The 14638-nt window shown below is 34.9% G+C and overlaps 1 protein-coding gene across 1 annotated transcript in view; it reads left to right on the forward strand.

The window, feature by feature from the left end:
- The window catches only part of MYCBP2 (MYC binding protein 2), a 272226-nt gene that overhangs the window by 140441 nt on the left and 117147 nt on the right, over nt 1–14638 (forward strand). Inside the window, exons 34-40 of the mRNA XM_044913540.1 lie at nt 3571–3762; nt 5812–6018; nt 6850–6981; nt 8757–8935; nt 10838–10980; nt 12469–12569; nt 13263–13481. Coding sequence (XP_044769475.1) covers nt 3571–3762; nt 5812–6018; nt 6850–6981; nt 8757–8935; nt 10838–10980; nt 12469–12569; nt 13263–13481 — 1173 coding nt within the window. The remainder of the gene's footprint in view (nt 1–3570; nt 3763–5811; nt 6019–6849; nt 6982–8756; nt 8936–10837; nt 10981–12468; nt 12570–13262; nt 13482–14638) is intronic.

Raw genomic sequence — 14638 nt, forward strand, 5'->3', positions numbered from 1 at the left:
AAATTCTGAATGAAACCTAACCTATAAAAAAAAAAATGTGAGGGTTATGCAATGAATTCCCATGTATTTGTTATTTGCCAAACCATTTGAAAGTTGCAGATACTATAAGCAAACTTTTAGATTCTAATATTTTAGATTGCCAGGATAGAATTCGAGGGAAATAAATAAATTTTTGAAACATTTTTTCTATAACATTTTGGTATGTTAAAATAAACATTCTAAAACAGTCATAGTAGTAACCATTTCTGGTTTATTAGAAAGCACTATAGAGAAAAATTAAATACACAAGAAAACCATATGTAATATTATCAAGTTGATGAGAAGTAATCTTTAAAATGAAAGCCAGGAAAAGCAGTAGAATATAGAATAGTATCCTAATGTACAATAGCAATTTTCTGTTGACTGAAGCAACAGAAAAATTATGAGAAAATTGTAAGTGACATATAGAATGAAGGACAATAGCAGAATGGGAAAGAAAACTTACAGTTAATATAATACCTTTGTAGAATTACAGTAGAAATAATAAGAGTAAATACAAGAGGGACTTTAGAGAGCAAGCCAGCATGGGAAAAATTTCAGCCTTACTAGAAACTAAATGTGAATGAATTGAGGTACTGATTTATTTGTAAAAAATTAGGAAAAATGATTTTTTTTTCTCTTATTAAGTCCTACTCTGGTGAGACTATGAGGAAACCTACTAAACTTTTGGATGGTTTCTGGCATTATGTAATTAGTCTAAGTAATCTTTTTCTTTCAGCAAGTTTATTGTGTACCTACTATTTACTGGGATTGTAATTAGGTACTAGTTGAGACAGGAGTAAAAAAGATAAACCAGCTCCTGAATTGGCGGGGCAGGGGGTGTCTATAAACTGGAAGATATTCTTACAAGATAAATTGCCAGTTCAGTATTAGGTGTGATGAGTATTTGCAAAGGAAATTACCCAAGGGAATAATTGAAAGACTAAACCTTTATGTGTATTTTATTAAAAGGAAAAATGGAAAACCTTAATTAGAGCCTTTTATGTTCATCACTAGGTGAAATAGTTTAATTTGGATATATCAGTGTGATAAAAAAGGGCTTGGCCTTTAAAAATAGCTATATTTACATTTAATATCAAGGGTGATGTTGAGGTGCCTGGGTGGCTCAGTCAGTTAAGCGTCTGCCTTCTGCTTAGGTCATGATCTCAGGGTCCTGGGATTGAACCCCATGTTGGGCTCCCTGCTCAATAAGGAGTCTACTTCTCTCTCTGCCCCTCCTCCCCTCCCCCAACCCTGCTCGTGCTTTCTCTCTCTCTCAAATAAGTAAAATCATAAAAAAAAAAAAAGGGTGATGTTTTTACATTTTTAAATTAGAAAATCAGAAACCAAAGTATATATACTTTATGACTATGGTATACTATGACGACTGTGTAAACTATGTATGCAAAAGGTGTATGTATTTTTTAATATGTATGTAGTACGTATTTTGAAAGAATACTGAGAAATGAAAATAATGCTTAGGTGATAAAGTTATGGATAATTCTCTGTTTTTCTTTTAGAATTCACTTTAGTGTTACAATCTTTCCTTAAAAGTATAGTAAAATTTAAAAATATTTAAAAGTTTTCAGAACCACACACATTTGGTAATTATTAATAATTGTATATTTGTATGTCTTTGTTAATATTCTATGAAGATAGTACATATCCTTCTATCCTTTTCTTAATAGATATTGCAGGATTCTACCATTTGGGTATAGCATAATTTAGTTAATGTTTTCCCTCTACATATATATACATATTTAGATTATTCCCAATATTTTAGTATTTTAATCATGCTACTAAAAGTATCATTGACTACATTTTTACGCATATTCATGGTGATCTTTCCAGAGTAAATCATCAGGAGTGGAAAAATTCTTAAGTAAAAGGAAAACACCTCAAGACTTTACTACAAATTGTCAAAATGCCCTCCAGAAAGCTAGTGTCAGCTTGCATTCCCCACCACTGGTGACTGAATTCCTTTCTCTAAAATTTAAGTGGCTAGTGATGTGCATATATGTATATATATATTTTTTTGATTCTTCAACTAAAACACTGACACTATTAACTCCATTTTAAGATTATATGGGAAGCTTCTTGTATTAATCTTGTTAGTTACTAATAGAAACTAAGTGGGTATAACTAGATAAATACACTTCACCCATCCCCCTAATAAAGCCCTTCCAAGATTATTGATTATGGAGTACAATTGGGGATTGCGTTTCATCCAAAGCTGATCTGAGAAGTTCCAAAAAGTAAAGTTTCTGGAGAATCAAAGTGATGTAAAGGATAGAAGAATTACAATTTTAACAAAATCAGGAATTGATTATTTTAAAGCCAGGAAAACTAATTACATAAGAAGCTGATGTGTTATGGTAATTTTATTCAAATGATAATAGAAATAATTTAAAGATGGAAGATTATCTCTAAGTGACTTTTTGTTCAGCCTAAGATTGTACATTAAGAAAGATGTATAATAATGCTTATCATGATTTTAACTGAAAAGTTACTTAATTTTCTGTCATGGGTTGAATGTGTACTCCATTTACATATTTGATTTGTCTTGGGAAGGCTGACTTCCTTGAGATTTTATGACTTTATGAAATCTGTTGAATTTGTTACATATGCTGTATGTCATAATGCAGTATGGAATGTTAGTATTGTGGAAGAACTTACCTATTCAGGGGGCAACCAGGTGATTTTGATAACTGAATCATAGCATGTAATTCCCCTGATTTTACAAAAGTTGAGGCACTATGAAGAAACTGGAACTAAATCTCAGGTGGTTTGATTCACTAGTCTACAGTAAAATCGAAAGGGTCATTGCTCACAACTGGCCGCCTCACAAAACCAGATACATTTTGCTCCCTGTCCATAGCGGGCTAAAAGATATCAGGGATGGTAAAAAAGATAAATAGTGTTCATGCTGGATATCAATTAAATTAATCATCTTTTCCCTTTATTTTTGGAAAAAAAATATTTTCCCCCTTAGTCTTTAATGGGACTTTATAATTTCTTGAAATTTTTCCATTGGTAGGGGTTGGAATTTCTTAGGAAATCAAGTACAGTAGAAAATGTAAAACTGCATAGGAGTATTTATAGTAAAATTCCATGTTTTTATTACATTTTATTAGGAAATAGATTTGTACAGACTATTTCTCAGTTGCTTTACCTCGTGTTCGCTTTGGCAGCACATATACTCAGTTGCTTTACCTCTAAATATACCAGAAACAATTATCTTAGATTGGAATCTTGTCCTATAAAAAAAGCTTTTTAGATAGGAGTGTTTTTCTGTCATATGTGATTGTTATTGAGAAGTTAAATAAGAGAATAAGTGAAAGTGACTCAAAGCTAATAAAAAACATCTTGTAAAGATGTACTTTTATGATACACAAAATAATTGAAAAAAGAACTTCTAAGTGAAAAGTAAATTCAGTGGTTCCACACACAACTGGTTGGATTTATAGACACAGAGTCAAGCGTGAATATTAAGGGTGTAGGAAAATAAAGCAGTAGTATCTTGGAACTTTTTTCTTTTTTCATGTATCTTAGAGTGAAGAGAATATCTCAGGTATGACAAGCTTCCGTGAAGTTCTGGAGAAAATGCTGGTTATTGTTGTGCTCCCAGTCAGGAATAGCCTGAGGAGAGAAAATGAGCTCTTCTCCTCCCACCTGGTTTCCAACACCTGTGGATTGCTGGCCAGTATTGTCAGTGAACTGACAGCATCAGCCCTGGGATCTGAGGTAGTGTTATATTTTGAGATTGGATAATAAGCACATGTTTAAAATTTCCACAGTTTCTTTTTTCATATATTTTGGCTTTGTAGAAACTAATTTTAATCCCATTTGTATTGTTTTTCTTTAAAACAAAACAAAACCTTCAAGCTAAATTGTTTGGTTTTCCTTCCTTATACCTCTTCTTTGCTTGCTCCCCCCCCCCCTCACATTTACCCAGGATGTCACAGTAATACAAACTGTATGTTTTCCTCTCATATGCTCCATAGTACAACCTCACTGCCATGTCCCAATGGAAGCAAAAATCGTTCACATTGCTGGGTAATGAGTCATAGAAATGGGGCTACTAATAGTGAACACATGGTATGGAGAAGGTAAAGAGGTTTAAACCTTAGTTCTGCGCACTTGACTGACACTAGACAAAGAACGTATGTAAAATGGGCATTCAGTACACTCAGATTGTTGTACAGCCATGACCACAAAATTTTTAAAGGATCAAATATTATTGTGTTTGAGAAACCTACTTCAAAAGGGCTTTACATGTTGTAAAGTAACATTATTTTTAACCATTTCACTGCCCTGCTCACTCTGTTGTACAATTTATATAAATGTTTTGACTGAATTTAGTGAAGTTTTCTAATTTTTTCCCCAAAAAAGCAGACAGAAGATTGGTTTTGAAAATCATGTCGTAATGTGAAATACCTTATATCACTCAAATGAATGTTTAATAGCTAGCATATATTCAGTTGCCTGCCAGATAACATCTTTTCTCTTTTCTCTCTTTTACTTTTATAATTCCTAGCCCTTGCTTTTTCTTACTTACAGATTTATTTTAGGATCTCTGCTGAATTAATCTATCCAGGCTGTACTCATTTCTGATTCATAGTGACAGTTTAGCCTTTAGGATTTCTGAATGATTACATGTACCTGCACATATTTTAGTATTTCACCCTGGGAAGCATTTCCTTCATTTCTTTGTTAGCTTTGACTTTGGCACAGGAGGTCACTGAACCCTTGTCAGAAAATTTTAATTTAGTTCGTTTTGGGTTTTTTTGTTTTTTGTTTTTTTTTCACTTAGTCATCAGCCTATAATATACTTCCCTTCTGTACCGATCCTGGAAGAGAAAGTCTGTGATGCATAGCTCCCCCTCAGAAGGTTACTATCTAGCTTTCCCTTGTGAACTTAACTTTTTTTTTTTTTTAATGAAAAAGAATGCCCCAAATTGCAGGTGCCTAATATACACTTGGAAGTTTCCAAAGGTCCTTGCTTAGTCATCCATATTTCTTTCTTTCCCAGAGCAGTTTGAAATTCTTGCTAGAATCATAACTTCAGTTTTTTTCCTCTTATAGGTCTTCCAAATTTCTGCAGCCTTAGATCAAAAGCTGGCTCTGTAATGAAAAAGAGCAGTTTCAAGCCAAAATAAGTTTACTGATCCTCTCTAACAAGTCTGTAATTAGTGAGGTTGTACTTGTATATATATATTCAAATATTGAATGCCAAGTTATAACATACATTAGTGGTATTCAAACTTAAGACATAGAACATTTTCTGCAAATGAAGTCTTCAAAACTCACAGATGAGAGGGGGGATAGTCTGACTGACGGAGGGAAACTTGAGTCCACCTCTTTCTGGATTACCCATCTCTGCGGAAGTCCTAGAGCTCTGTGTCCCATGGTTTGAAAACTGCTGGTCCATAGAATGTTAGTGAAATTTTGGTATCTCTTTTCAAAGTGAGTGATATAATTCATTCATATGTTATGACTGTAATAACTTACTGGTATATAGTTCTGACATTATAAATTAAGTGAAATGTATAGTTTCCTATGACTAAGAGAAGAAAATACTGTCAAGTGATACTGATTTGTAAATTTAGAATGACAAAATCTGGTTTTATTGCTGGGTAATCTCTATAGAATGTACGTTTAGGAGGGTTTACAGCCAGTTGTTAAATGTAGGTTATCTTTTTGAACTTCTTGGAAATTTGGGATTTTGTTAAAGGTATATTAACGCTCAGGTACAGACTACTGATGTGTAATTGTGCTTTTGTTTGTTCCTAGGTTGATGGACTTAATTCTCTCCACTCTGTTAAGGCCAGTGCTAACCGATTCACAAAAACAAGTCAAGGAAGAAGTTGGAACACTGGGAATGGGTCCCCTGATGCAATCTGTTTTTCAGTAGACAAACCTGGAATAGTAGTGGTTGGTTTTTCTGTCTATGGAGGAGGTGGAATTCATGAATATGAATTAGAGGTATTGGTTGATGATGTAAGTACCTCTCTTCCAGTGTTCATCTTGCTGTGTGGGTTACCATTATCATAGTAAGACTGCCTAAATCTTTGAGGGGTTAGCTGATAAGTCATTAGTCATGGCAGACATGAAAGAAAATGAGAGTGATTCTGCATGATTGCTTGTGTGCCATTCTGGATCACTTCTGCCTCATATTTTTTGCACTTCCAGGGGAAATGTTAAATGAAAAGACTAGAAATTATATAGCTAAGCTCCTAATGATAACTTCTGTATAATTTTTTTTGCTATTATAGTTTAAGAAACAAGAACAATATTCAGATCGATACTATTATCTGTATCAGTGATTAAAGCAATTTTATCATAGAGTGTTAATGGATGATTCTTAGTAAAGATAGTATTGATTGATTGATTAAGCTCTATCTTGCTCTATTCTCTAAATTATTTAAAGAACCCGAGTTTTCACAAAGTTTTATTAAAATGGGACAGAAAGTTACCGTGTAAATCATTTCATAATAAATAGAAATCTTTCCGTATCATGATTCTTTTTAGCAATTAATTTAAATTATTTCTCTACTTCATTAGGTTCTATAATTAGAGTTGCACTCTCCTAATGAAGAAGTGGGAATCATTTTAAAACATCAGATGAGAAAATCCCATTTATATGATTTAGGTTCTAGAGTCCTCAGGAAATCCGATAAAAGTGAATAGTTTAGCATTCCAGAAATTTTTTCTTCAATATGTATAGGGGAATGCTAATGGATAATTTTATATGCAAGAAAATAAACTGCTTAAAAACAATAAAACAAAATTAAGAATATGGTGGGTTTTGTCTTATTTTGTTTTAATTAGAGCGAACATGCAGGAGATTCGACTCATTCTCATAGATGGACATCTCTAGAATTAGTCAAAGGAACCTATACAACAGATGATTCACCCAGTGATATAGCTGAAATCAGACTTGACAAAGTTGTTCCTTTAAAGGTAATTTCAGTTATGTTTCTTTTGTAAATAAGAAGTATTATTATGTAGCTTATTTAAAAAGTAATGAAAAGGGCGCCTGGGTGGCTCAGTTGGTTAAGCGACTGCCTTCGGCTCAGGTCATGATCCTGGAGTCCCAGGATCGAGTCCCGCATCGGGTTCCCTGCTCGGCAGGGAGTCTGCTTCTCCCTCTGGCCGTCCCTCCTCTCATATGCTCTCTCTCTCATTCTCTCTCTCAAATAAATAAATAAAATCTTTAAAAAAAAAAAGTAATGAAAAGTATTCCTTTAAGTGGTGCTTTAAACGTTTATAGAGTCACTACTATACTCCTGATACTGTACTGTATTATATTCTGTTTTTGCAAAAGATCTCTTAAAATCTGGTATAGTAGAAAGTGTTGTTAGGTTTTGGAGTCAGACAGAAGTAGCTTCAGGTGCCTGCTCTTCCACAAAGTAGCCCTAAGACATTGGACATCATTATTTAGCTACTCTGGGACTTACCTGTAGGTTGGGAAGGATAGTATCTACATTGTAGTGTTGTTCAGAGGAAATTAAATAATGGCATAAAGTACTTGGCTCCATGCCTAACACAGTATAGAAGCTTAGTAAATATGAGTTCCTGTCTTTCCTTCTCTCATTGTGCCAAAACTCACTTTTTAAAAAAATGGGCTTGGGGCACCTCGTTGGCTCAGTCGGTTAAGCGTCTGCCTTCGGCTCAGGTCATGATCTCAGGGTGCTGGGATCGAGTCCTGCATCGGGCTCCCTGCTCAGCGGGGAGCCTGCTTTCTCTCCCTCTCCATCTGCCTGTCACTCTGCCTACTTGTGCTCTCTCTTCTGTCAAATAAATAAATAAAATCTTAAAAAAAAAAAAAAAAGTGGGCTTAATAGAGTATTAACTATTAAAGTTACTATTACTTTATATAAAAGTTATTTATTCATATAACTTTATTGTCTAGCAGTAAATAACAAATTAGCAAAACAGAAATTTTACTTAACCTTAATTACAAATGGAGTAATTCTGAATTCAACTGTATATTATTATTTTTATTATAGAGCAGAATTTTGGATAAGGTAAGTTCATCAGAGACATTATCAAAGAGAGTTCAGGTACCAAAAAACAAAAAATCTTCACTATGAAGTTTATATCGTAGATCATAAGGCACCAATGTCTGTATCTCATGTTTTCTATGCACAGTGCATCTTATTTGGGACAACTTCTGCTTTTGAATATTTTTCCCATTTCTGTCCACCTAACCATTTCCGACTTTGAGTGTCTCTTAAAAAGATATAGTAGACTCACCATTATTTTTTCCCACATTTGAAATTATTTCAAAATTTAAACCCATCAAAGAAAAATATTAGATTATGTTATTTTAAATCTTTTGTTGTGGTTAATACTCTACATTGTGGTTAAGAGCAGGAACTATCCTCAGACTATCTATATTCAGATACTAGTTCCATCACGTATTAGCTGTGTGACTTTGAGTGAGTTACTTAACTTCTCTGTGCCTCAGATTCCTCATCTGTAAAATAGGAATAGTAATGGTACTTAACCTCATGAGGTCATTTTAAGAATTAATTTGATTAAAGCACATGAAGTACTTAGTATAGTTCTTTTAAAATAATAAACATCAGTAAGTGTTACTTATCTTCCTGTTTGACATTAAAAATGTGTTTAACCAAATCATCTATAAATATGACAAAGAAATTCAGTTTATTTGCCCAGTTTTTTTATTTCCTCTGTACATTATAAACATGTTTTACATCTTGATTGTGAAGGAAAATGTTAAATATGCTGTGCGCTTGAGGAACTATGGAAGCCGTACAGCCAATGGAGATGGGGGAATGACCACAGTTCAGTGCCCTGATGGTGTGACATTCACATTCAGCACATGCAGCTTGAGTAGTAATGGCACAAACCAAACCAGAGGACAGATTCCACAGATACTCTACTACAGGTAAATGTGTGTATAGAGGTAAGGAGACTGTTGTAAAGTGACAGGAGCCATACAGTTTATTACCAAGGTAAAAAATGCTAATAAATGCATAGTTATAATTCTAGTGTAACTGCCTTGCACATACTTGTGCTAATCCATGTAAAAAGATCTCATTTCAATATATAAATTCAGTGTTTATTGTAAAGGTGAATGCTTTAAAATGTTTTTGTCATTATTTCTTTAATATCTTTGACATTTTTATGTCTTGGACATATGTGCTATTTGTTGTTACTTTTATAGTTTGTTGTCTACAGTTTCAAATTTAAGTGGAATTTATTCATTTCTTTTTAAAAATAGCAAAAATTGATGATCACATCAACTCTACCCAACTACTAGTGTTGCCTTGATCCTATTATCCAGTCTGCAGTATATTTTGATGTCTGTGAATCTAGTTCTGAGGACCCTAGAGTATATCATGATGTGTTCCTTAACCATTCCTTATATAAACAGTACAAAAAAAAAAAAATAACAATTTGGGGTAAAAAAAACTTCTAAATGTACTTTTGTCATCACATCTCAGTTTTTCTTTTAGTGAATTAGCTGGAATCACAGGTAGTGAGTACCATTCACCATATCTACTACCCTCAGTCTGACTTAGCCTCAGATCCCACCAAGGTTGTGTATCACTTTCAGAGATTTGCTGCTTTCTCTCTTTCCTTCGTAAACAATCTGGGAACACTGCCTGGGCAATTTGTACAAAGCTGTTGCCCTGAATGTAGATTTTTCTCCTGCCTTTTTGCATGTGAAATAAAATAGAAATGGTAGGTGTTAAATAGCTTCCTGGTGGTGTGTTGCTGCTGAGATACAAGTTTTCTAGTCCTTTTACCGAATCATGAAAAACTTTTTGTTACACAGCACCACAATAAATAGTATTCTCTTTCTCAAACCATACATTAAAAAAATCATATCATGCACAGAAGTTATATATTTCAAAAAGCTGGAGAGCCCCTTAGAAGCATCTGCTATCTAGACTATTTCTTACACAAAATACAGTGTTTTAGATATTTTTGTTTCCCACCAAGCTTTACATACCCTTAGCTTTAAATTTAAAATTAATTAAATTTAGGGGCATCTGGGTGGCTCAGTCAGTTAAGCATCCAACTCTTGATTTCATCTCAGGTTGTAATCTCAGGATCGTGCGATCAAGCCCCACATCAGACTCCGCACTGGGCATGGAGCCTGCTTAAGATTCTCTCTCTCCTCAACCTCTGCCCCTTCTTCCCCTCCACACACGTGCACTCTCTCTCTCACTCAAATTAATTAATGAATGAATTAATCAAACAAAGTAAAATGTTCTAAATCTGACTTTTTCTAATTCCCATAATTAACAGTTCAGTCCAAGCCATCACTACTGCTCCCTGGGTAACTCTCACAGCTTCTAACCCAGTCTCCCTCCTTTTGCCGCGGGCCTGCTGCATTCAGTTCTGCACGGTGCAGCCAGAGGGATCTTACAGAAATGTACGTCGGTCAGGTCTGCCCTTGCTCAGAGTCCTCTCACAGCTTCCCATCCCAGCATGAAATGTAAGGTCTTCCAGAGGTGTACAAAGCTCACATGATCTGACTCCTGTCACCCTCCATGTCCTTTCATTCCAGTCACACTTGTCACTCTGTTCCTTGAACTTGCTGATCTTGTTCTTGTCTGAACCTTTCTCTTACTATTCTTTTGCCTGAATACTTTTCCCTCAGCTTTTTTTTTTTTTAACATAATTCAGGCCTTTGTTTAAATATCAGTTCCTAAGATACACTCTCCTTGGTCTTGTTTTAAAATAACTTTAAGTGAGGAGCTCTGATCTAAATATGATAACTGGACTTAGATCATGTTTTACCTACCATGTAAAATCTCATGCGTGACTCTTGTTACAGGAGTGAATTTGATGGAGATTTACAATCCCAGCTTCTAAGTAAAGCCAATGAAGAAGATAAAAACTGTAGCAGAGCTCTCTCTGTGGTAAGCACTGTTGTTCGAGCTGCAAAAGACCTCTTGCACAGAGCTCTTGCTGTGGATGGTAAGACTTTTATTTTCTTAATAGTCATATTTTAGATTCTTTATTCTCTAACTTGTACAGAGTTACTGAAACGAACCGTCTTATAGAATCCCAGAGTGTTTTATTCATTGTAGATGTGTACATACATATACATTCATTTTGTATCAGCCATACCCTCCATATGCAGGATTTTTTAGAATGTTCAAAAGCAGTTACCTGATACCTGTTATTTTCTTACTTAACCTAGTAAGACAAAAACTCTCCCATTAAGCTGAGTCTTTGCTTTATCCTTCCTTTAGGCGTCAAAAAGCATTTTGTTTTCTCTTTTAGGTGTGTTTTTCTTCCTATATATCGCATTTTCAGTAATGGTATCACCATTCACCCAAAGATCTGGGTAACCCAAACTCACTTATCTGATTTGAGTTCTGTGAGTTCTTCCACTGGCAACTCTCCAGTTGGTATTCCCCTATCCCTTCTTCCATAGTTCAAGCCACCACGGTGCAGGGCATGTGTCCTCTTCCTCATGGATGGATAGCATCCCAGCAATCTCACTGCCACCTTTCTCCCGCTCCCTGTCTAGTTACCTGGTCACCCTCCACACTGGCAGCGGAGTTCATTTACAAAAGGATTCATTGCTACCCAGCCAGTCTTACTGTTAGCTATAACATGTATTCCTAAGCCTAGTGCACACCTGGGAATCACTTAGTGAATCACCTGGGGAACTTCCTACAAATAAAGAATATTTGGCCTATCCAAACTAAAGGTTTGGGTTGGGCTAAGAAACTGTATTTTTAAATAAGTGCATCCTATTGTGACACAACAGCAGATCTAGAAAGAAGTATTTGGGAATAATTGGCCTTTAATATAAAGATCATCTCAATCTAGACTCAACTTATCTTCCTAGCACCATGCTTATAGATAAATGATTAAAATGTCCATCAGCAAAATGCTTTCTCTGGTAAAATAGAAGGCAGTATAGCTTAATAACAGTAAGCATTTTTGTAGTGCTTAATATGTGCAGGCATTGTTCTAAGTGTTTTACATATATTAACTTAATCTTCATAACATCCAGTGAGGGAAGTACTGTTATTATTCTTTTGTACAGAGGACTAACCTGAGGCACATACCAATTAAGTAATTGGCCTAATGTCACACGTATAGCCATGTCTGGTATCAGCGGTAGTGGTTTAAAATCATGGCTGTTATTGTAGGTTCTAATCCTGGCTTTGTCACTTTACAGGTATATGATTTTGGATAAGTTACTTAACATTGTATGCCTTGGTTTCCCCTTGTGAAAAGCAGAAATAATAAAAGTATCTTATTGTGAGGATTAATTTGAGATGGCTCATGCATATAAAACCCTTAGAATGGGGCCAGGTCCTTTATAAGCATTCAGTCAATGTCAACTATAATTTTATTGTGCTCAAGAGAATGGAATATAGATTTAGTACAGCATATATACATTACAATGAAATTACGTTCTAACTATAGTTTTAATGCCTTTTTTAGCTGATGACATTCCAGAACTGCTTAGCTCTTCCAGTCTGTTTTCCATGCTGCTTCCCCTTATTATAGCCTACATAGGACCAGTAGCTGCTGCTATTCCCAAGGTGTGTAATTTAATTCTGTAATTTTGAATATTTTTTTAAATATCTTTTTTTTTTTTTAGACTTTGTATCTATCCTTTATAAACACTTTGATCTTTGAGGTACCTGGGTTACAAGTATAACACGTAAGGTTAGACAAGTTAAATGGTAAAAGTTATCAGTTAAATCTCACTGTTCTTCGTTTTGTTTATTGGATTGCTGTGCTTACTTACTGGCTTTACATTTGAAGAATTTGGGAATGAGAAATATATTTTAGAATTATGATATGTAAGGAAACTTAAGTTAACTTAGATTTTTGTAATTTATGAAGTTGATGCCAAATCTTTCTTTTTGGGTAAGAATAGCAATTTAGAAGGATAGGAGTCTTTTACAATTGTGAAATAGTCAAGACATGAAGGAAATCATAAACTATTGATTCTTTGGCATAATTAAATATTGAGTAAAACCCAGTTTACAGCAGATCACAAAAAGGCAAAGTGTTTAAAAGTATAGACGAGGTTATTTTCATATGACATCTAAGACATCTAAGGTAAATGTTTTTTTTCCATAGAACAAATTTCTCTTTGAATGAAAACTTAGCTAAAAAACTCTCAGTAATGTTCTTTGTAATTAAGGGTAGCCAACAATTATAGTAATTAATCATTTTAAAGCAATTTTTACATTTATTATCTTTTTAATCATTTCTTTTTATACTAGGTGGCTGTAGAAGTCTTTGGTCTTGTCCAACAGTTACTTCCCTCAGTTGCCATTTTGAATCAGAAGTATGCGCCCCCTGCATTCAATCCTAATCAGTCAACAGATAGCACCACAGGAAACCAGCCTGAGCAAGGCCTCTCTGCTTGTACAACCTCTAATCACTATGCTGTCATAGAGAGTGAGCACCCCTATAAGCCTGCATGTGTGATGCACTACAAGGTAGGTTTGATTTGATGTTTTATAATGATATCTTAAAGGATACTTTGCCTCTGGTTAGAAGTATAATTTTTTTATAGTATTTAAATATAGAAATCAGCAGGTGGTTAGGCACTGTCAGAGACACAAAAGGGTTTAAGATAGAATTTTTATGTGCATTGATTTTATATCCTGCCACTGTACTGAATTCCTGTATGAGTTCTAGCAGTTTTGGGGTGGAGTCTTTTGGGTTTTCCACATAAAGTATCATATCATCTGCAAACAGTGAGAGTTTGACTTCTTCTTTGCCGATTCGGATGCCTTTTATTTCTTTTGGTTGTCTGATTGCTGTGGCTAGGACTTCCAATACTATGTTGAATAGCAGTGGTGATAGTGGACATCCCTGCTGTGTTCCTGACCTTATGGGGAAAGCTCTCAGTTTTTCCCCATTGAGAATGATATTCGCTGTGGGTTTTTCATAGATGGCTTTTATGATATTGAGGTATGTACCCCCTATCCCTATACTCTGAAGAGTGGCATTCCTATACACCAACAACAAGACAGAAGAAAGAGAAATTAAGGAGTCGATCCCATTTACAATTGCACCCAAAACCATAAGATACCTAGAAATAAATCTAACCAAAGAGGCAAAGAATCTGTACTCAGAAAACTAGAAAGTACTCATGAAAGAAATTGAGGAAGACACAAAGAAATGGAAAAATGTTCCATGATCATGGATTGGAAGAACAAATATTGTAAAGGTGTCAATGCTACCTAGAGCAATCTACACATTCAATGCAACCCCTATCAAAATACCATCCACTTTTTTCAAAGAAATGGAACAAATAATCCTAAAATTTGTATGGAACCAGAAGAGACCCCGAATAGCCTGAGGAATGTTGAAAAAGAAAAGCAAAGCTGGGGGCATCACAATTCCGGACGTCAAGCTCTATTACAAAGCTGTAATCATCAAGACAGTATGGTACTGGCACAAAAACAGACACACAGATCAATGGAACAGAATAGAGAGCCCAGAAATGGACCCTCAACTCTATGGTCAACTCATCTTCGACAAAGCAGGAAAGAATGTCCAATGGAACAAAGACAGTCTCTTCAACAAATGGTGTTGGGAAAATTGGACAGCCACATGCAGAAGAATGCAACTGGACCATTTCCTTACA

The sequence above is a fragment of the Neomonachus schauinslandi genome, chromosome 3 (assembly GCF_002201575.2).
Source record: "Neomonachus schauinslandi chromosome 3, ASM220157v2, whole genome shotgun sequence".
Classification (NCBI taxonomy): Eukaryota; Metazoa; Chordata; class Mammalia; order Carnivora; family Phocidae; genus Neomonachus; species Neomonachus schauinslandi.